Below are 20,808 nucleotides of genomic sequence, written 5' to 3'. Positions count from 1 at the left end.
CATTATCAAAATCAAGCCTCACTTTCAAGGCGCATCCTCCATACACCATCTTACTCCTTTAATAGGCACTCCCTTTTCATTCGCGCCTATACTTTGTGCATCTGCTTGAGTCGGGCGGCTGTTTAAGCCTAGGCAACCTTTGTCCCCTCCATTTCCCCAAATCTCATGCGCTCATCATCACAAGACATAATCGTCTATCTCACCTAGTCACGAGGTCGTTTCATCAAACTATCGCCATCCTCGACGAAACGGAACAATTCGATCACTTGCATTATCTAGATTTTTTATCCTCGATTGCGATCGATCCGAATATTCGATTCTCCATCTACCCCGGATTCGCTTGCGGCAGTGAACCTGATGTGTCTCGGCTGCCCTTGACCTTGACCTACCGTTAATAGCTTCGCTGCGCTTAGAACAAAAGATTATTTCATCACCGAACGATCGGCAAGCGAGCCGCACCCTTTCGACCTCCGCTTTTCGCATTCCTATCATTCAGACACGATGACTATCCCAACGCATTTCCACATGCCTGGCGGCTTCAATCGCGAGGGCGTTCACCCTGGCCTGTTCCGTCCGCCCATGTCCCCAAGCCCGAGCACCAGCTACGGTTACGCCTCCCCATACAGCACTGCGACACCCGAAGGGCAACCTGGAAAGCGCAAGCGGACCTGCCATGACATGCCACGATCGCAAGACATTCGCATACACGATGACGTCGATAGGCACGGCTACTTTGGATCACCCCTTTCTCAGATAAGAAATGACGACATGCGTTATCAGCTTGCTGGACAGCTCGATACACCAAGCGCCGGCCCTTTTGATACTCGTATGCTCGACGAGAGCGTTTACTCGGATTCAGACTATCGTCGTGCGCTTGGCTCTAATCGAACGCAGCACGATATCGATCACAACGACGCTGGCCCGACACAACTCTTCAATCTCCCTCCAAACCCAATGCCTTCGCAAGGCTGGGGCAGTTTCGCATTCTCGACTATTGGCGGCGTCGTCGGCCGTGTATGGGAGTTTTGTAAAACTGGTTCATTTAGAGGATTCCAAGCTGGTGGCGGCAAGGCTTATGCGATGAATTCTGGCAGGGTAGAAGAGCTGGACCAGACACTGTTCGAAAGTCATCAGTTCCCTGGACGATTCCCACCGCCACAGGAAGACTACTTCAACCATCAGTCCGATAATGCCGACCATGAGATGAACAGTGGCGCATCTACACCCACAGCACCGCACCCGAAAAGAAGACACACTGATAATAAGGATGAACTTGGCAGGAATTGGGTCATGGTGAGTGATGAGAAACCAGCTGAGCCAGAGCCTGTACCCAAGCCCACTCCTCAACTGCGACGTCCGTCTTGCTATGCGACCCCTCGAAACCGGAACTCGGGTCCCTCAATGACAACAGGTCGACGCATCAGCGCTACTCCGTCATCTCGATTTTCATCGGCCTCTACTCCTGGTCAGCGACGATCAACCATCAACCGACCTTCGAGCCGATTATCAGTTGGCCCCTCCCCTTCGGCCCCTTCCCCTCGCGCAGCATCAACCGCCTCTTTCGCCTCTTTTACTTCCTTCGGGTCCCCTCGTGAGGCAACTCCAAGCAAGATTCCCCAACCTAGTCGTCGCCGAACCGCAGCTGCACCATCGCCGATAACCAAGGCATCTTCACACCGCCGGTCTCATAGTAATGCCTCAGTAGCGTCAGGACGTGGAGGGTCCGCCGAAGCCAGTCCCCGTCTCACTGCAGAAGCCAAGCATCTCGCAGCCCGCCGTAAGATGGAAGAACGAGATGCAGATGTGCGGATCAACGCTTTTAATAAGCAATTACAGGATATGATTCGCCAGGGCAGAGAAGCGTTGGGCACGACGATAGAAGTGGAAGGTAACTGGGATGATGACTTGTGATGCGAAACCTGCTGCCATGCCCGTATCCACGTTGTCACTACCGTTTGTCTCACTGATACCCTCTTTCTATTTTCTTTTCTCTTCTACTTGGCAGAGCGCCGTTGAGCACATGTTTGACTAGATTCTTCTTCAGTGGGATCTTTACGAGGGGAGTTTTTTTTTTTTTTTTTTTTTTTTTTTTTAAACGTTTGATTCGTTGATTGATTGATAATCTGGGCGTTGAAGCGGCATCGGACTGAATTGCTTTCTTGTTTTACTAAAAACTGACTCACTGTACTCTTGACACTTTAAGGATGGTCATCCTTGCTCAAATAAGCATAAATATTTGGTTCCTTCTGACTTTATTCTAAGCTCGTGCTTAAATTTAAATCTCTCGAACGGGTAGGGACCGGGGTTCGTATATCCGCCAGTACGGTGAATATACCATCCCAGCTGCTACTATAGGAAACGTTGAGGCTCTAGAACGCTCCAATGAGAAGTGATCTGGCTGATAACCCTCGCAGAGGTGACCCCCTGTAGCGTGCAAATTCGGAATATGGTGCCAGATATGGAGTAGCCTCTGCCCCTGGCATATAATTACAGGTTTTATATCATCTGGGGAATCTCATTATGCAGTGAGTTTTTGGGCACCCTTGTTGCATAAAAGCGGTCTCTATCGGCGTGACTGACGTCTTGGCTCTATTCGTATTCACTATGAAAAGGGTTGGCATTATTATATGATGCAGCTGTTTGTTTATGAGGGTCACTATTACCGCAATCGCCGTTGAGTGTTTTTCTCGCTCTTGGCGCTTGGCTTAGGTCAGGCGAGTATTGTATACGAGAAGATGCAACTGTAGTAGTTGATGAAGAGTCTGTGGGTTTGTTTTTTCTCCTTTTTTTCTTGTAGCCGAAGAACTTGGCGCATATCACATCATAACCCCAAGAGATTGCCATTGCGTTTTGGTCAGCCTTGCAGATCAATCAACAACTCGCTGTTAAACGAGACGGAGCTGAAGTGCAGAGGCTCTTGAGAGATCCATTTTTAGTTCCTTGAGGTTTTATTCGAAACGGAGTTGATGGGATAGACAGGGATGGATTTTCCTCACGGAAAGGGGGCTTACAGTACATCGGAGCCGTTGATGTCCGTCTTGGTTACCACTTTCGCTTATTATTATAACTTTTTCTTTTCTTTTTGTTCTCTCTTTTTCTGACTGTCTTTACTTGAGACGGTGCTAAAGGTCTCGGTGTTGTGGGGATGGATGAGTTCGGCAATCGACGCGAAGTTATTAGGGGCGGCTAGACGAAATCCTTTATTCAGAACAGTGGGTTCTAGAGAGCACTAGGACTGCACTGTTACTAGGTAGTGAAAAAATTGTGTAGATCACTCTCGTATAAAAAGTGATGGTGTTGAGGTTAGATTAGCATACGTCAAAGGAATTGTGATTTGCTGCTGAGTGCATGCATGATTAAGTACAGTAAGCCATTAATGCAGGCTGCAAGCTGATAAGTGCTAGATAGAGATAGGCAACGGCCACTGAAATGACGATGTTCATCAATTCTCTCGTGAGATCCAAGACAATTATTCCTTCTTGGTGTCGTACGTCGGTTGCTACTGATCGAACCGAATGCGATTGATATGACTGATGACCCGCAATGCATGCATCACTCAGCCCTGGAGATGAACTGTGCCGCCTGTACCTGAAAGCCCAAGGTAACATTCTGTACTGGGACTGTCCCCTATACACTTTAGGCACCCAGTCACAGATTGACAGCGTGTAGACCCGGCGGCTACCTAAAAAGGAACCGCTTACAGTAGACGGTGCAATTCCATTCGAGGGGCTATTCTCCGGGATGGGTCTTGGGGTTTCAGGGCATTCACTGACAAATCTTACTCACACGCACACTCTAAACCTCGTGAGACAAGCCACGTTCGGTTATCGCGAATAAGGTTAACAAACGTCCAAATAACCTTGAATTAGGCTTAGTCTTTTAGTGTCTGAGTGAGAAGGGTCACAGCAATGGACCCGCGCGGACTGGACATCTGACGAATTGTACTACTTTGAATACGCCCATCAGATCCTTGTTTTTCACTCTATCTGACTGGCCCATACCCTTTAATTACAGTCTTGTGAGTTGACCTACTGTACAGCATATGCCCAACGATAACTCACGAGAAAGAAACAAACTTTTGTCCAAAAGAATATCACTCACTTGCCTCATGCTGTGGTATCTACCTGAGACAACTGTAGCCATACAGGGTTGCAGAGCATTGGATCGTCCCGCTCAGCTAACGCCACAGCCCCATAGACAAGGTCAAGGACAAGGTCAGGTCCGACAAGAAGAACTGACGAACAAGGATAGCTGACCTGAACCCATGGATGAGTATCATGGGATGGGAAATGGATATGCATCATGAGATCCCGAGGAAGCCATGGTACAGTAACGGCAAGGCCATGTTCCCAAAAATGGGCACAAATATAAGAACGACATATCCATTTATATGCAAGCCACCCTTGTCATTGGAAACTGCCAAGATTCGCGATATTCCAGCCAAACCCTCGAGTCTCCAATCTAACCCCTGTCCCGTAGCATCAGGTCCGGATCCCGGTCAGAGAAAAAGAATACCATCTGCAATATTGAGAGCCCCTGCTGTCACCACTTTACGATACTTCTGCACTAATAACTCACTAACAACAAAGCGACTACTGGGCACTACAGACTGCAGTGCAGGACAAGGGCCTGGCCTCGTACGTTTTTGTCCTCCAGGGATACCCTGCTCGTCCCAAGAGAGCCACACCCGGTCCCGAATTGCGGCTGCAGTAGTTGCTGATGCTGATGCTGATACCTGTAAGTGACTGAGTGTGATTCAGCTCCGTCGGTCTCGTCGAGCACTCCGAGCCTTACAGTAAATATTTGAACAGGGCTCTTTCTTATCTAGACGCCAAGGTTGAGATAACTATATATGAACAACTTCGTCTGCTGTTCAAGTGTCTCTTTTTCTCAGCAGGTTCAACAGCCCAACTCATCCATTCCACTCGTTTTCTACACTCGTTACCTTTGAAGCTACTTCTAGTTTCAGTACTGTCGTTTATCGTTTCTCTTGTCTCACACGTCTTATCTTATCTTATACCCCAAGATACTACCTCCTAAATCTCTCAAGATGCAGTTCTCTCTTCTCAAGCTTGCCACCTACGCTGGTCTCATCCAGGCCGCTGCCGCTGCCGTCCCCGTCGGCACCCCGATCACCGGCTGCACTGTGGCCAAGAACATTGCCCTCACCTTTGACGATGGTCCTTTCGAGTACACCACCGAGCTTCTTGACCAGCTCAAGAAGTACGGCTACAAGGCCACTTTCTTCCTGAACGGCAACAACTGGGGCAACATCAACGACTACAGGGCTGTTGTCCAGCGAATGGTTAACGAGGGTCACCAGGTTGGCTCCCACACGTATGTGTCTTCTTATCTTTGTTTTCGTCACATATACTAACAATCCCAAAGTTACAGCCACCCTGACCTCGCTACCATCAGCAGTGCCGAGATTCGCACTCAGATGACCCGTCTTGAGGCCGATTTCCTCAACATCATCGGAAAGTACCCTACCTACATGCGAGCCCCCTACTTCAGCTACGGCTCCAACGCTCTCCCCGTCATGAAGACCCTTGGCTACCACGTCATCGGTGCTGATGTCGACACTCTTGACTGGGAGTACAACACCCCTGCCGAGACCGACATTGCTCTCAAGCTTTTCAAGCAGGGTACCACTGCTCTCCGTACCATCTCTCTTTTCCACGACGTGCACGTCAACACTGTCCGCAACCTGATCCCCAAGGTCCTTGACGCCGTCAGCCGCAGCACTCGTATCCGTAAGTCACTCATTACATGCCAACCATTGTTAACTGATACTAACATATCTATTCAGCTGTTACCGTCGGCCAGTGTCTTGGCGACCCTGCTGCCAACTGGTACAAGACCACCAAGCGCACCAAGCGTGACCTTGAGGAGATCGATGCCCTTGTTGAGAAGGAGATTACTGAGCGCTCTCTCTCCAACTACATTGAGCACTCTCGCTTCCGCCGCACCACCAAGGCTTAAGCGTCATCCAGTCTCGTCTGATTTGATCTGACACGACACATGAAACGACATCTATTAATGTGCTAAAGAATTATTGGTTTGGTTTGTCAGTTTTAAAAGCATTATGCATTACCAATACTTCTTTTGTGTTGCCTGCACATAAATGATAGACACGGCTTATACTATACTACTATACATAATACACTATTTCAGTTTCTTCAATCATATCGTCAGCATTTAGATTAACCTTTGTGATGGCGTTATCTGTCAAATTTAGTGACAATTAAAGTGTTACACCCTATAGGTCCGGTGGCTTACATGGGCCCTGATGTAGTCAATGCCGATGTAGTCAATGACTCGCATTTTTCCAATGTTCGTCCACTTCCGTCATCACGAAAACGGTCATGAGACTAGCCGAGACAACATTCTCATCTTGTGTATCTAATGTTATTTGGGTTTGTCTCGGGCCTCAATATGTAAAATGTGAGTGTTGAGAAGCTCAAGAGTGAACACGTTTATGCCAAGATGTATACCAAGTAGGCATATTGGCTTGGTAAAGCTGAACTCTCACATTACTGCTGCTGCCATGTCATGATAATGACATGTAAGTTTATAAGCATGTGGGATAAGGTACATGTCAGTTCCAATTAGTAAATGTCAAGGCTTCATTCAGGTCGCCTACTGTCAAAGTCAACTGCCGAAGCTCCGGCTTGTCCGACTGAATCCAGGACATGACATATAGTTTATTAGTTACGGAGTAATAAAACTCCATCCGTCTTCTTTTTGACAAGATTGACTATAGATTGAACCCTAAAGCGCCACAAAGCGATGAACAAGGGGCGTATAAATAAATCCCTTGATCCTGGTCGTTCAAGGTAACATTCAGGCACGGGCTGGAATGGACTGGACCGGACTGGACTGACCAGGTGGGTGGTAATGATAACGTGCCTCGAGAGAAACCTTGTAAGTCAATCCTTCCTAATCCTTGTCAAATATTTGTACACTTTTATCCAACAATTGGTAATTATTTGATTTAGCCAAAAGATTATCTCTGTCTACCCAGGTGAAATTGAACTTTGCGCCACTGCAGTTCACGTATGAGATCGTCTACTTAGGCGATTATGCAGTATTTTATCCGGACCAGCATTATAGATTTTGGCTCCTAGAGTCTCCTTACCTGTAAAGAGAAAGCGGAACTCGAGCTCGGCTATAGACCGAAGATTCAACGTTTGCTGTATTACGGGCTTACAGCGATCCAACATGCTGGTTTTCCAGCATAGTTAGCATGTGGTCGCTCAGGATCAATATGTATAGTACGTACCGGCAGTCGAGAATGATTCTGCCGTGGGATTCTCTACCCTTTACAGCTACTGCATCAATGTAGGATGCTGCGCCTTTCTCCAGAGTTCTACCAACGAGTGCATATACACCCTTGACCGATCCACGAAACCATGTCGCGCGCATCATCTTGTCGGCGAGTTGAGTGTCTCTGACGAGGTCGTGGGTTACGAGATTAGTGGTTACTTCCTCGGGGTTGACGACAGCGGCCAGCGCAGACAGGTACGGCTGCAGCAACATCTTGGTTTTGAGAAATCGCTCCCTCAGGGAACGGCGGCGGAAGAAATTTGACTTTTTCAGTAAGTCGGCACGATACATATCATCATATGCTGTCGGCTTAGATTTGTACCATTGGGGGTTGTAACGCCCAGCAATGACGATTGTTAACCGTGATGTTTCCCCTTTTGGAGAAACTACCTTGAGCACGGGGACGAAAAGTCTGGCTAGGAGGGCCGTGGAGAGACAATTGACCTGAAACATCTTTTCGGTTCCTGTATAGGGCGAAACCGAGGCATCTGATTCAAAGGTTCCAGCGTTTAGAATAACCATGTCGAGACGATCCAATTCAACTACCGCACGTTCAGCGAAAGCAATGACGGAGTCATATGCCTCCATCTCCAAAGTCCAGACTTGGATATCAGCATGGGGATATTGGATCCGAAGTTCACTAGCCACTGCTTCTCCTCTCATCTCGGTTCGTGCACTCATGATGAGTTGAGACACGCCGTGGGAGGGGAGTTGTCGACATGCTTGAGTCCAAGACCGCTGGTTGTGCCTGTGACGAGAGTTGTTTTGCCTGTGAGGTCAAGATTTTTGGAAAGATAGTTATTGGGAGATCGGAATGGGCCTAGCAGGCGGTGCACCAGGCCTTCCGCTTTTCATTTGGGTTGTGGGGAGTCTGCCATGATGGATGTGATTTGTGGTATGGTGAGAAATGGGCAATATTGAGTAGGCAAGAGGGGTAATGAATTGTTGAGGTAAGAGTGAAAGTTGAAGAATGTTTACTGATAAGGGTTAACTTGACAATAGTTGGGCATTTTTGGAAGTCTATTCTGTTATCTCCAAGAGTTGAAGTTGTATAAAGAACATCCAGGTAGCGAACGCGACCTTTTGATATTACTTAGTGATGTTGATCACACCAGTAAACTATAATGGTAGACGTAGATTTATAACATCTTCTGGTAAACTACAATTCGGATGATGTTGAGTTGTCAATGATGTGTTGTTTTCATTACCATTCTTTATGCCGAATACTACCAAGGCAAATCTTGATCAGGCCTACGAAAATAGCCCTACGGGAACAACCTTCTGTATGGAACACTGATACACAAAGTATAATAGAGCATTAAAAATTATCTATTACAATCGGCCCATCACTGAGTTATGTGGATTTTATTGTTTGTTGAGGCTATCACCATCACTATGCCTGGACAACACTCCACTCTACAGACTACTACTATACGTATTATATTGTAATTACACCAAGATACTATGCAGGTATGCATATTGATTTACTCAAGTTATGTGGATTTATTTTCATTAGACATGAAATAGCATTTTCAGATTCAACCGCATATTGAAAACTCCACCTTCCTATGATGGAATATTAGTGACATTTGAAATGTTGCTGATACGGCGGACAAAAGACGGGAATGATGGGTAACATCAAGATTTTCATGGCGCATCACGTCACTGGGTCCCAAGTCACGGGGAGCTCGGAGGCCTAAATTTTAGTGGCGGAAGTCGGAGGGTGAAGAAGAAAGAGGCCGCGCGATGGGCCGAGACTTTATGTCGCGTGCCTCTTGAATTTTGCAGTGTCCAGTGACGGGGAGTTTAGAGACAATTGATTCGTTCGATACTGACAGGTTCAGGTCATGACAGCATAAAAATCATGTCAGAAAAGATCATGATTATATATTTTTTGTTTAATACCCATAATTATCTCAACATCAAAAAGTATGAGTTGATCAGTGATCAATACGTAATAGTAAACGAAAAAGACCCTTGTTCTGGATGTCGGGGAGGTCGGGGAGTTGTCTAAACCCTCGATGGAGCCGATCATTAGCAACGCCAATGAATGTAGCCGGTGGCCGACGGCCGAACTGTCACGAGTGCTAAGTATCCGCTGTACTGTAATGTAGTGGAGGGTTTTTCGCAACACTAAAAATCTACTCAAGATCCTTTATCTGGGGTGCATTATAGAGAGCCACAGAGACTTATCTACTATACAGTAATAAAGACTGTTTAGTATTATCTTATGCAATCCTCACATTCACCACGTGCCTCCCAAATCATTTCCTAAATTACTTCGCCGATGGTCCGATACCCGTCTACTAAAAATCTCCACTTGGCATCAATCCAGACCTCTGACAACAAGCTACCGACAACCGCTCAAAATGGCCACCCCGGTGCCCGTCTTAGATCAACTCGCAAGGTCAAGCCCAGACCAAATGCCTGAGTCAAGGGGAGCGACCGACCGACCGTCCTAAGATAGACGAGTCCAAAATTTGGCCTGACCACTTCTCCTCCGTTGAACTTGAACGATCATCCTCATCAATGACGACGGTCTCTTTACCTTAATTTGACCTCCTACCTTCATTGTTATTGTTATCCTTTCCCCAGAGACAGGACAAGACAATAATGACACGGACAAAGTCTTCTACCCCCACCAGCAGCGGCAACACCTGCGCGACCGGCTCGTCGGCCACAACTGCGACGCGCCGACAGGCTTCCGCAAGACCTGGAAAAGCGAGATCCCTCGCTTGTCGACAATGTCGCGATCGTAAAATCCGCTGCGACGGCGCCCGTCCCGTTTGCGATTCTTGTTCTAGACGAGGTCTTTGTGCGGAACAGTGTATTTATCCAGAGATTGAGCACGAAGGGTCCATCGCTTCGTCGCGCAGGTGAGCAACATTAGAACTCCACCATGTAGATACATAGAGATTGACTTGCGATAGCTATATCCGCGCTCTCCAAAAACGTGTACAAGAGCTTGAAGAAAAAGAAAAGCAGTTGGTAAGTCTTTTTAAACCAAGTACCTTGCTCATCTTGTCACTTGCCATGGTCAGTTTACTTACACCTTGTAGGAGCTTGTATCCCATGGCCGCGATGCATTCGCCGCTACTACGCCTGCACATGATGAATGGAGGAAACACTCTACATCTCCCAGTGTGGTTTCCGAGCGTCTAACACGTCCTCCGAGACCCGTTGATCATGCTCTTCCACCAATTCATATCGATTCCGGATATCCTCTTCCTAGTATCCCCACCAGAGCCGGTTCCCTACCCATGGTTCATGAACCTGCCAGCTGCTACTCTCGCCAGCATCATTCCATGGGTGCCAGTCCACCCTTGACCGACGATCTCGAAGATGCCGCTCCCGTCAAGCCCTCATCGTTCGGTTCCTATTCCTCCAACGTCAAGGCTGCTTTGATGCTCCAAAAGATCACCCTTCCTCCAGTGGACCTTATGGACGAGCTACTAGCCGAGTATTTCAACATTGACTGGATCACGATGCCTATCGTCCACCGTCCAACTTTCTACCAACGGTATCATCGCCTCATTGCTGTCGCCAACTCTCGTTATCGTCGCGACATTCCCCTCGAAGAAGCAACCGAACTCGCCGCTACTTACTCCCTCCTCTTCGGAATGCTTGCCATCGGCCAACTAGCTAGATCCACCGTCACTGAATCTACAGAATCTCACCTGGCTCACGCATACGAATTCCATCAACAAGCCAAGACACTCCTGCTCGTCGACCTCTTATCCGTGGCCTCTCTTCCTGTAGTACAGGCGTTAGGTGTTCACACTCGGTTCTTGCGAAGGGCGGGTGCACCTCAGGAGAGTTGGGTTTTGACTGGGATGGCTTATCGTCTTGCAGAGGGTCTTATGCTTCATGCTGAGTTACCAGGGAAATCGCAGGCCGAGCGCGAGGAGCGAAGGAGAACATGGTGTGCTTGTGCTCTACTTGTTAGAATGCAAAATTCTTCCGAGAGCCAAAGACCATCATTTGGCACATTGCCCGAGGAAATTGACGACGAACATCTTGAGACTTTCGCAAATAACATCAACAGGACCCAACCTTGCGACATTCCCTCCAGATTGTCTTTCTTTAACCAAACACTAAGACTATCCGACAACATTCTGCTGCCTATTCACGATGCCTACTTCAGCCAGAAAACAAGCTGTAACAAAGAAACAACCTCAGACATCATGTCCACTGCACTCAAGTTTGACTGTGAGTTGGAGGAATGGCATGCTGCACTGCCCGAGCATTTGCATGTCAAGTTTCCCTGCACACAGCCCGAAGCAATCTTTCGCCGCCAGGCTACTCTGCTGCGCATGAGGTATGGCGATACCCTTTACCAATACGCGACTTTATGATTCTAACACGAATAGGTATCTCGAAACCAAAGCTTTGATTCCTCGAGCGGCTATCATGAAGCTCATCAGCAGTAACACAACCCACCCAGCATCCCTCATAGCGAGATCGATGCTTACTGGATTATTTGAATCATGTTACGCTGCAAGCGTGGAGCTTGAGGATATCATGGCACGCGAAAAGAGATTGATCACTTTTGACGGGCCTCCTGATAGTCAATCTGCCATCGGTAAGTTTTTAATAGTTCCATAAAGGTACTCTTACTAACTACAAATTCAGTTCTAAGCATAGCCGGCATGACTCTCATCATCTTGGTTCAACACCCTCTCTTCAAAGATATCATCACCAACCCCGTCCTCATAACCGATGAAGCAAGACGTTGCCTTGCCACGGCAAAGCAATACACAAACACAAACAACTCATTGTCCGAGCGTTTTGTACATACTCTCGAGTCAGCCTTGCAGCCTGCATCGCGATGCACTTCTCCGCGCGGCGTGTTGGACCCGGCACTGAATCCCAAGACTGTTGGGCCCGCGTTGGCGAACATGACAGAGGCCTCTGGGGCTGTGGAGATGGCATTACTTGAGGCTTGGTACATGAAGAGACAGGATCTTATCTCTGCATGTGGTTTGCCTGTTACGGAAATTGTTTCTTTGTGGTAATTTGATACCCTACGAAGTATGAGTGGATACCCTTTGCAGTATGGAAGGAAGGGACGAAAAGGAAAGGATTTGGAGTTTTTGTTTAGCGAGATACCCAAGCATCGAGTCAATTAAATGATTATCTGAATTTTCGTCTTGTGTTATCTCATTTTGAGTTGTACTTTGTTTTGGCTGCCTCATGTGCTGGTCAAGCAAGTTGCCTTGGTACAGATGGATATGCTGGCCTCCGACGCAGCGGCCCGGTCCTGCTGCGCCTTACCAAGACTAACTGTAACTGCTATTGGTCCCTGTGAGTCTCGCGTCATATTCCATTATTTCACATAGAATATCCCAATTATAGCTCGGTTGGTTACTAGTGCCTTTGGAGTGGTCGGCCTCCGACTTGAAATTTGGTATGTAGGTTAATAGGCTTGATTCGTTGCCCGGTGAGTGAACCTGAGATTGTGCAAGACAAACAGTTAATTCATCTGATGTTTTCTGTATTATGTATGGTCTAATGAAATTAACTCGGCGTAATCATGGCATCTTCAGTATCATGTTAGTGGTGCCATCGTGTTTCTCTTGTTGGTTCTCATAGCTAGGCATCTACTCAGCCGGATAGCCACATACAGATAGAAGTAGAAAATTGTGACCAGCACCGGCAGTGAATCATTTAACTATCTATATGCAAAGTACCAGCATTGCATTGATCTACTTCTCAAGGCAACAAGGCTGGTGGCGATGGGCCTCCTGCTGCAAGCAAGCAAGCAACCGCCACCTTAGCCTCTCTATTTGTCCACAGCCGGACTCGTGTGAATACAGTGCAAGACTTGAATGAGCTACCTAGCTCAGATATAAATACCTGATCTGAGAACAATTCCTTTCTTTTCTTTCGACACCAAAACAGACTCAGTATACTTCACCAATCCAGAGAGCAAAGACCACGCGACTAGCAGTACCCTTTATGACAAAGAGAGGAAGAAGATAGTCATAAAGAGCACTAACATAATTCCCAAGGCTCCAGTTACAGAGATGGTGGCCAAGACTGATAAGTCGAGCGAGGGTCTCGCTAATCGAGCCCTCCTCGATAAGATGGACAAGCTGAGAGAGCTCGGTATCTCGAACATGGTCCCGCTTCCTCAGGTATGTCACCCCAGCCTGCCTGAAGATCCGCCAACGGGTGATGTGCATTAATACTAATGCTACTCTAGATGGTAGTAGTAGGCGATCAGAGCGCTGGAAAGTCGAGTGTCCTCGAATCTCTCACTGGCTTTCACTTCCCGCGCTCGGTGACGCTCTGTACTCGTCACGCGACCGAGATTATCTGTCGACGAGAAGAAACCGAGAGTATCGTCGTATCTATACACGCTGTCGATGCGGACTCCGAACAGGCTCACTCATTTCGCCGAACTGCCACTAACCTCGACGCCGAGGAGTTTGCACAGATTTTCCAAGATGTATGTCGAATCCCTCCCATCTGCTCACGTTGAACATGCCGCTAACTCATCTCAGGCAGCTAAAGCCATGGGCATTAAGTCGGAATCTGCTGACGAATCCTCTGGTTCTGCATTCAGTCGCGACGTTCTTCGCGTGGAAATCAGCGGACCCAACGAGGATCATTTGACTGTTATCGATGTCCCTGGTATGTTTGAGAACGTTACTCCTGGAGTAACCACCAAAGAGGACATCGATCTTGTCAAAAGTATGGTGCAGAAATACATCATAGAATCTCGAACCATCATCCTTGCTGTCGTCCCTTGTAACGGCGACATTGCCAATCAGAAGATTCTCACTTACGCTAAGGAAGTTGATCCCGAGGGCAAGCGCACCCTTGGTGTCCTGACGAAGCCGGACTTGGTCACCGAGAATGCTAACAAGGAGGTCGTACTCAACCTTGTCCGTGGTGGACGCCGTGATCTCGAGCTCGGATACTGCATCGTCAAAAACAGAAGTGCGGATGACAATTCCTCTAGCCCTGAACAACGGACTAGATCGGAGAAAGAATTCTTCTCCAAAGCTCCCTGGACTAGACTCTCTCCCGATCGATGTGGCATTCCAGCCCTCAAAGTTCGTGTCCAACAACTTCTGATGAACCGCACGAAGAGCGAGTTTCCCAAGGTTCGTTCTGAACTTGATTCCAGGCGCAAAGAGTATGAGGCTCTTCTCAAATCGTTGGGTCAGTCACGCAGCACAGAAGCAGAGCAGCGTGTCTATATCGGTGAAATCGCTGCCCGGTTCGCACAGATCACCAACTACGGCCTCGACGCTTATTACACACGACACAGAATCTTTGAGAACGAGGAGCTCAAGCTCATTACTCGTATCCGCGAGATCAACGAGGGCTTTGGAAAAGTTCTCTACGATAAAGGGCATACTCGAAACTTCTCTGAGTTTGGCAACGAGGACAGAAAAGAGCCAAGCGAGGACGCTGATGCCTCTGATCCATTCTCTACAGTTGATGTCAATAGAGAGGATTTGTATGAGGAGATGACGTTCAAGATTCCTTTGCTTGGCGAAGACGATTTGGTGGGTGACATTCTTTACGATCCATACTATTGCGACGAGCCTCTGGACGAAGACATACTGGCCTATATTGAAAAAGAGTACTTGAGCTCACGAGGTTACGAGATTGGAACTGTAGGTTTACCACTCGACCAGACAGGAGGCTTAAAGCTGACCCCTTATAGTTCAGCGGTGAAATGATCCCCGTCACGTTCAAAGAACAATCAAAGAAATGGCGTCCCATGACTCAAGCCCACGTCTCCAACGCCATTCTCATTGTTCACCACTTCATCCGAACGGTCCTAGACTCGTGCTGTCCCGATCCTCTAATCCGCGGTCCCCTCTGGGAGTTCCTTTTCGAAGATCTCCAAAAGCGCTACCGTCGTGCCATCGACCATGTTGAGTTTCTGCTCGAGGTCGAATTTGAGGGTAAAAGTATAACGTACGACCCAAACTTCAACCAATCTCTCAGTGACCTTAAGCTCGCTCATATCAAAGGCCTTGGCAAGGACGTTGAGGAAATCATGGACTCTTATCAGTTCGAGAAGCCAGCCACCATAAAAAGCATAGCGGCATCGACCCGTAAACTTATGGAAAAGAAGTTCAACGGAGAGACCGCCCTCAGTACCACCCGTCGGGATATTCACAATGTTCTTCACACCTTCTACGACAATGCCCGCGGCCGCTTTGTGGATGTTGTTTGCCAGCAAGTCATCGATCATTTCCTCCTACATGCCTCAATTGGCCCGCTTGCTGTATTTTCTGAGAGAGTCGCTCTCCACATGACTCCTGAGCAACTTGAGGTTATTGCCGGTGAGGACATGCTCAGCAGAGACCAACGTGAAAAGCTCACTCGCGACATTGCTAACCTGAAGGAGGCTCTTAAGGTTCTCCGTGGTTAATATTAATGTTTAGGGGTTCGATGGGATAAGTTCGGAATTGAGTTGTTGTCTCGTTCATAGAAAGATGGTGGACATATTGCTTTAAACATGGACTGGATCGAGTTAGAATGGTGAACATGTAGACAATAGAGATGATGCATTCTACTACATTCAATCTATGATTTCATCTTTTGATCAGTTGTAACCAAGGGAGATACCAGACTCGACTAAACAAGACCATCTCATTATTTGACCATGTGAGCCAAGCAGACTTAATAACTGACAATATATCTTGGGACGTAAATGTTGAGGGGATTTTTTATTCGTTATTCATTCGTACAATTTGCAGTCATTCCTGCCTGCAATTCTCCTGTTGCCGACATTAAATTCGACATATTTCCCAAATCAAACATCTAAGGTATCATAGTCTAAATTTCATTATTCCACCAACGCCTGTGATATGCCAATCGTTCACCAGTTTTGATCATCCAAAACATCATTTTGTAAGAAGGCTACCGACATCCTGTAACTGAACAGAGTTCAACAATGGAGGTGGTCCTCCTCGGTCTATCCGTCCCCAGCCAGCTCCCCAACTCGGTGGAGGTGGCGGAGGAGGACTGGTTGTAGTAGTAGTAGTAGTAGTAGTAGGTGGCCCTGCCGGGAAGATATCGTCGTCTGCTGTACCCGAGCTTCGGGTACTTAGGGCGATATCGGTACCACTGCTCGACTTGGCCTTGCGATGTCTCCTCCAGAGACGCGTTTTTCGAAGTCGAGATGTTTCGGCCATGAGCTCCGGCGATGTCATGATGCCAACACGATCGCTCTTTCGAAACTGTCCCGCTCTGGATCTAGGATATGAGAATCCTGCAGGCTGGCCGCCATGGAAAGGATTCCATGCCCTGAGTTTGGGTGAACCAAGACTAATGCTTCCGTTACATCCCGAGTTGTAACTCGTCCTAGGCTCACCAGAAAGCTCCTCCAAGGTCATGCCCTTGGTCTCGGGGATCAACAAAGAGGTAAAGGTACCAAACAGCATGAAAAGAGCAAAGAGTTGGAGCAATCGATGCATGTTTGGTGTGCAGTCAGCATCCTTGCAATTCTCGGGGGCTCCTTGGCGAACCATCGGGATGCTGATAGCTTGGGCGACGATAGCACCAATCTTGCCCATAGCAGCGCTGATTCCATGTCCAGTAGAGCGATATCGGGTCGGGAAGCATTCACCAGGAACGATGAACGTGGTTGTGTTCGGACCAGCGTTGAAAAGAAACTGCCCGACGATGTACAGTGCGAGCAAGCCCCCCTGAGTCAGATTGTTGTATGTAAAACCAAGAACGCAGAAGAGAATTGTGAGCAGAAGGAAGCCCACAACCTGCAATGGCTTGCGACCGAAAGTGTCGACGGTGAGAATTGCCGTCCAATAGCCGGGAAGCGAGCCAGCACAAGTCAAGATAATCATTCCCACTGCTTGATTTTGAAGTTTGTCAAAAAGATTGTTGCCAGCACCGTAGCCGACAGCGTGAAGGATAAAGGTGTTGTTAAGTCCCAAACCATAAAAAGCCAGATCCTTCAGAAAGATTAGCTAGAGCAACGACAAGTCTGTTGTCAAGACTTACCAAGAAGAACCACGAGAGGGTTGTGCCAAGAAGCATCTTCATGTTGGTCCATTGGCGGAAGAATGCAATAAGATCAGACCACGATGCACGCGGTACATTAAGACCACGCGTAGATGGGCGCTTGGATCGGACCTGATGAACCACATCGAATGACCCCTTGGACTTGCTCGCTACGTATGCCTTGATGTCGGCATCGGCTTTTTCAACATCGAGTTCAACATCGAATGTATATCGAGGCGTTTCGGGAATCGTAATGCGGTAATAAAGAGCGGCACAAGCAGGAATAGCGCCGACTCCAACAATGATTCGCCATGCTCGGTCGGCAGCTAATCGACACTCGTAGCCACATTGACTTTCGTCAGTAATACCAACAAAAGCATTCTTGAACGCAACGGTAGTAATCAGGGCAACAATAGCAGCCGCTAGCTGTCCAAGTCCCTGCATAGAGAAGACAGCAGCAACCATAGCACCGCGCCATCTTGTCGGAGCGAATCTATTGAGACCAGTCAGCTCGATTCGATAGAAGTGCCTGTGTTGGAAGTTTGGTGGAGGCTAGACCGGCCGCAAAACTTCCCATGGCTATGAATGACAACTTACTCAGACGTGATAACACTGGATAATGGATAGTCACCGCCGATGCCAATTCCCTGGACTTTGTCAATACATGTTGTTGTGAGTGAGTTCAGATAGCTTACCATGATGATGCGCCAGAAGATCAGGAGGCCGGTTGATCCCATAGCAGGGCTCGAAGAAATGAGAGCACAGCAGAGTGTTGCCATGATAATGATGGCCAATTCAACACCATACATACGTCGTCGACCAAAACCACTGGTTGAGTTGTTAGTACATGGTTGTGGAATCCAAGGGTGAAGCCTGTAATGATAGGAGTACTAACTCTGCTAGCCATCCAAATACTATCATGCCCACCACAATACCAGCACTGGTGGATGCTTTGAAAGCTTGGTTGACTCGGTCAGGAAGGTAGCCGTCATTGCCGCTAAAACCGTTTTGAGGATTTGGATCTCCCCAGAACACAACTCCAAGGAGTATCGTGATGAGGTTGATAGCAAAGATATCATATGAATCCAGGAAGAAGCCAACACCTGCTACTAGAACAGCACGGATATCTGATAATTGTCAGCAAGAGTAGATATAATAGGTGACTTATCGACTCAGCGTCATTACATACGGTATGCGCCAAAAGGAACCTTGTCAATCTCAGACAAGGCAAGACGGCGGCGAAGATTGGGGTCAGGGATGTGAGAGAAATCGTTAAAGAAGTTGTGAAAAGCGTTGTTACCGCCCCAAGTTCGATCCTGATGAGAGCCGGAAGCAGGCTCGGGGAGCATGTCATCGTCGTAGTCTGGCATCTTTAAATTTATGGTAGAGGAATATCGGGAGCGATGATATCTGTAATCGACGACATGGGTTGTTCGAGATGAGGATACTTCGGGGTGAGTTTTGCGATACTGATCTCCACCTCTTTGGGCGCTGTTTCTCTGAGATCAGGAATGCATAAGAGCCAAGGTTTCGTTGTCGGCGATGTTTTGATTAATCCATCCAACTCTTCATCAGAATGTTCAATTCTGATATTCGAACCCAGTCAATAAATGATATTCTTTCCCTCAAATCGCAATTCGCTGAAATTCAGGCCGTGTCCAATTGATCCAGTTCGCAGATGATGAGTGTTTGAGACGGTGGGCTCCAATATTGATACCAAAACAGGTTTCCTTCTATTGCGAGATCCCAAATCTAATCGGCGATAGTTTACTAAAAGCAATAAAGCGTCGATGTATTGTTCAAGTACGATAATGATACCATGGGTCGGAGTTTCGGCGTCGCTGACCGTCGGAGGTGCGGGTTCGTGAGGGTCGATGGATGCGACAAGTGCTGGAGTTTACGATAGGTCCAGTGTCAGAGCGATGAAAGAATGGAACGAGACTGTAGATACAAGGAAGGGAATATTATGTTTTTTTTAATAATAACAATACGTATGGACGAGAAATGGAGAAGTTGAGAGGATTCTTGACAGGACCGGGCAGTTGGGATTAGATAGGTACGGCCGGATATAGCGTGCGAGCCGTGCCTGCCAGGTTGGTACTTTTACGTATGGGGATGGACGAAGGTACCGTGCCTGCTCCTGCTCCTACCGTCTGTAACGAGATGGGTGGTGATTTTGAGGCAGGTGCAGTGGTGGAGACACATCTGCGCACGCCTTCCATAATGGAATCTCCGACCAAGCCACTCACCAGTCAGAGCTCAGTATTCTTCCTCTGGAAGCCGAGGAAGAAGCAAGATGGAAAGTCCACCGCACACCCACTCGAGCCTCCCCGAGCCAGTCAGCGTTGAGGGTTCATTGCAGACCACTGACATGAATGGAACACCAGGTTGCCCATGCTTTTAGGGAACCCACCAGGCCCGCCTTGTCCAAAGCAGGTCATTCTGCTAAACACCGACCACCTCCTTCATCTAGAATAGCATGAACGTACGCTCGGTGCTTTGCAAAACGAGATAGGCTAGCCACGACCGCGTTTTGTTGGACAAGATCCAAACCACAATTTCAACCAGCTTACGGCCGGAAAGACGAGAAAACGACATCTTCACTCCCTGTCCGAACAGATACACCCATGCAGTCCCTTGTCATCCACTACCCTCCTCTCAACCAATTGGAACCATCGGACACCAGTGGCCAAACTCGCCCTGGTGGAGAGAAGTCGACCTAACGCCCGCGTCTTACACACTGAAAGGGCTGCCCCCCCACTTGAAGACCAGGGTCGTTTCGCTATCTGTACATTCTCTCTCTGGCTGGGCTCAGGTGTGGTGAGGATGCAAACAGAGTTTATTTGAATAAGAGGCGTTGCGACCTCTTTAGATTCAGGAGGAACCAATTTCTCCTGCCATCTAAGGAATATCTTGCCGTTGGTTCGCTTGTACCGTCTTGGCTGAGGATCAAATTTGACGTCGTGTTACAGAAATTAAACCTGTCTGATGTGATGCACACTCAGACAAAACCCCTTGGCCCCTGTTTTCCAGAACAAATCTTGGACGCCTCAGGCACTCGTGAGTTTACTTCTGTCATGGGAAAACTTCCAGAAACAATAGAGTCGTTCCATGGATCCATCGCATACCCACATTGTGCCGCATCGAGCATTCATTCCATCTCACCGTGGTCACTTGGTCGCAGATCTCGCCGACCGGGAGCTTTCAAGATTTTACCGGCGTTTCTTTCGCCTTGGATCGACATGTATAATGGCCGAACTTTTTATATCCATCCTCATTGCATCGTATCGAAGCAGCATATCGATGACGAAGGAGAAAAAGATCGACAGCAACCTCTTTACCAGGCTGCATTACACAACATTCTTTGTTGACTTTCCCCTCTTTCTCGCCAACACGTGCTTACACCATCTGCCTGTCTGAGTTATCTGACAACGAGATGGAGGCAGGGGAAAGCACCGAGACGGGCGTACTTTTCAATTGTACGTAAAAGTG

At 47.8% G+C, this 20,808-nt stretch overlaps 6 protein-coding genes across 6 annotated transcripts; 4 read left to right on the top strand and 2 right to left on the bottom strand.

Annotated features, from left to right (window-relative positions):
- Window positions 1–275: 275 nt before the first annotated feature.
- EDB82DRAFT_298265 (uncharacterized protein) lies at window positions 276–2,261 on the top strand. Its single transcript, XM_025737438.2, has one exon. The coding sequence runs from the start codon at window positions 502–504 to the stop codon at window positions 1,909–1,911; it is 1,410 nt and encodes a 469-aa protein (XP_025592299.1). The 5' UTR covers window positions 276–501; the 3' UTR covers window positions 1,912–2,261.
- Window positions 2,262–4,811: 2,550 nt separating this feature from the next.
- EDB82DRAFT_512573 (uncharacterized protein) lies at window positions 4,812–6,266 on the top strand. The gene is made up of 3 exons (XM_025737436.2): window positions 4,812–5,337; window positions 5,389–5,753; window positions 5,810–6,266. The coding sequence occupies exons 1-3, from the start codon at window positions 5,051–5,053 to the stop codon at window positions 5,980–5,982; spliced, it is 825 nt and encodes a 274-aa protein (XP_025592297.1). The 5' UTR covers window positions 4,812–5,050; the 3' UTR covers window positions 5,983–6,266.
- A 684-nt stretch (window positions 6,267–6,950) lies between these two features.
- On the bottom strand, window positions 6,951–8,116 carry EDB82DRAFT_540595 (uncharacterized protein). Its single transcript, XM_025737435.2, has 2 exons — window positions 7,283–8,116; window positions 6,951–7,224 (listed from the first exon to the last, which is right to left on the bottom strand). The coding sequence occupies exons 1-2, from the start codon at window positions 8,005–8,007 to the stop codon at window positions 7,053–7,055; spliced, it is 897 nt and encodes a 298-aa protein (XP_025592296.1). The 5' UTR covers window positions 8,008–8,116; the 3' UTR covers window positions 6,951–7,052.
- Window positions 8,117–9,451: 1,335 nt separating this feature from the next.
- On the top strand, window positions 9,452–12,553 carry EDB82DRAFT_512565 (uncharacterized protein). Its single transcript, XM_025737434.2, has 5 exons — window positions 9,452–10,202; window positions 10,257–10,314; window positions 10,386–11,644; window positions 11,697–11,908; window positions 11,959–12,553. Exons 1-5 carry the CDS (start codon window positions 9,940–9,942, stop codon window positions 12,339–12,341), a joined length of 2,175 nt encoding a protein of 724 aa, XP_025592295.1. The 5' UTR covers window positions 9,452–9,939; the 3' UTR covers window positions 12,342–12,553.
- A 668-nt stretch (window positions 12,554–13,221) lies between these two features.
- EDB82DRAFT_512561 (P-loop containing nucleoside triphosphate hydrolase protein) lies at window positions 13,222–15,874 on the top strand. Its single transcript, XM_025737433.2, has 4 exons — window positions 13,222–13,463; window positions 13,532–13,777; window positions 13,833–14,957; window positions 15,008–15,874. The coding sequence occupies exons 1-4, from the start codon at window positions 13,353–13,355 to the stop codon at window positions 15,722–15,724; spliced, it is 2,199 nt and encodes a 732-aa protein (XP_025592294.1). The 5' UTR covers window positions 13,222–13,352; the 3' UTR covers window positions 15,725–15,874.
- Window positions 15,858–19,025, bottom strand: EDB82DRAFT_298137 (major facilitator superfamily domain-containing protein). Its single transcript, XM_025737432.2, has 6 exons — window positions 18,506–19,025; window positions 18,212–18,443; window positions 18,012–18,144; window positions 17,914–17,963; window positions 17,317–17,809; window positions 15,858–17,267 (listed from the first exon to the last, which is right to left on the bottom strand). The coding sequence occupies exons 1-6, from the start codon at window positions 18,684–18,686 to the stop codon at window positions 16,200–16,202; spliced, it is 2,157 nt and encodes a 718-aa protein (XP_025592293.1). The 5' UTR covers window positions 18,687–19,025; the 3' UTR covers window positions 15,858–16,199.
- Between the last annotated feature and the right edge of the window lie 1,783 nt (window positions 19,026–20,808).

The sequence above is a fragment of the Fusarium venenatum genome (genome assembly GCF_020744135.1).
Source record: "Fusarium venenatum strain MPI-CAGE-CH-0201 chromosome Unknown EDB82scaffold_4, whole genome shotgun sequence".
Lineage (NCBI taxonomy): Eukaryota > Fungi > Ascomycota > Sordariomycetes > Hypocreales > Nectriaceae > Fusarium > Fusarium venenatum.
The sequence above is the reverse complement of the archived record's forward strand: the minus strand, read 5'-3'. Positions and strand labels throughout refer to the sequence as shown.

What these genes read in the sequence shown, in the direction of transcription:
- EDB82DRAFT_512565 (XM_025737434.2), top strand. Translation starts at nt 9,940, where the DNA reads ATGACACGGACAAAGTCTTCTACCCCCACCAGCAGCGGCAACACCTGC. An exon ending in AAGAAAAAGAAAAGCAGTTG is followed by an intron (nt 10,315 to 10,385) that starts GTAAGTCTTTTT and finishes TACACCTTGTAG; the next exon opens with GAGCTTGTATCCCATGGCCG. An exon ending in GCTACTCTGCTGCGCATGAG is followed by an intron (nt 11,645 to 11,696) that starts GTATGGCGATAC and finishes TAACACGAATAG; the next exon opens with GTATCTCGAAACCAAAGCTT.
- EDB82DRAFT_512561 (XM_025737433.2), top strand. Translation starts at nt 13,353, where the DNA reads ATGGTGGCCAAGACTGATAAGTCGAGCGAGGGTCTCGCTAATCGAGCC. An exon ending in ACATGGTCCCGCTTCCTCAG is followed by an intron (nt 13,464 to 13,531) that starts GTATGTCACCCC and finishes ATGCTACTCTAG; the next exon opens with ATGGTAGTAGTAGGCGATCA. An exon ending in TTGCACAGATTTTCCAAGAT is followed by an intron (nt 13,778 to 13,832) that starts GTATGTCGAATC and finishes AACTCATCTCAG; the next exon opens with GCAGCTAAAGCCATGGGCAT.
- EDB82DRAFT_298137 (XM_025737432.2), bottom strand. Translation starts at nt 18,686, where the DNA reads ATGCCAGACTACGACGATGACATGCTCCCCGAGCCTGCTTCCGGCTCT. An exon ending in GTATTTGGATGGCTAGCAGA is followed by an intron (nt 18,145 to 18,211) that starts GTTAGTACTCCT and finishes CAACTCAACCAG; the next exon opens with TGGTTTTGGTCGACGACGTA. An exon ending in CCCTCTCGTGGTTCTTCTTG is followed by an intron (nt 17,268 to 17,316) that starts GTAAGTCTTGAC and finishes ATCTTTCTGAAG; the next exon opens with GATCTGGCTTTTTATGGTTT.
- EDB82DRAFT_512573 (XM_025737436.2), top strand. Translation starts at nt 5,051, where the DNA reads ATGCAGTTCTCTCTTCTCAAGCTTGCCACCTACGCTGGTCTCATCCAG. An exon ending in CACCAGGTTGGCTCCCACAC is followed by an intron (nt 5,338 to 5,388) that starts GTATGTGTCTTC and finishes ACAATCCCAAAG; the next exon opens with TTACAGCCACCCTGACCTCG. An exon ending in CAGCCGCAGCACTCGTATCC is followed by an intron (nt 5,754 to 5,809) that starts GTAAGTCACTCA and finishes ATATCTATTCAG; the next exon opens with CTGTTACCGTCGGCCAGTGT.
- EDB82DRAFT_540595 (XM_025737435.2), bottom strand. Translation starts at nt 8,007, where the DNA reads ATGAGTGCACGAACCGAGATGAGAGGAGAAGCAGTGGCTAGTGAACTT. An exon ending in AGAATCATTCTCGACTGCCG is followed by an intron (nt 7,225 to 7,282) that starts GTACGTACTATA and finishes CTGGAAAACCAG; the next exon opens with CATGTTGGATCGCTGTAAGC.
- EDB82DRAFT_298265 (XM_025737438.2), top strand. Translation starts at nt 502, where the DNA reads ATGACTATCCCAACGCATTTCCACATGCCTGGCGGCTTCAATCGCGAG.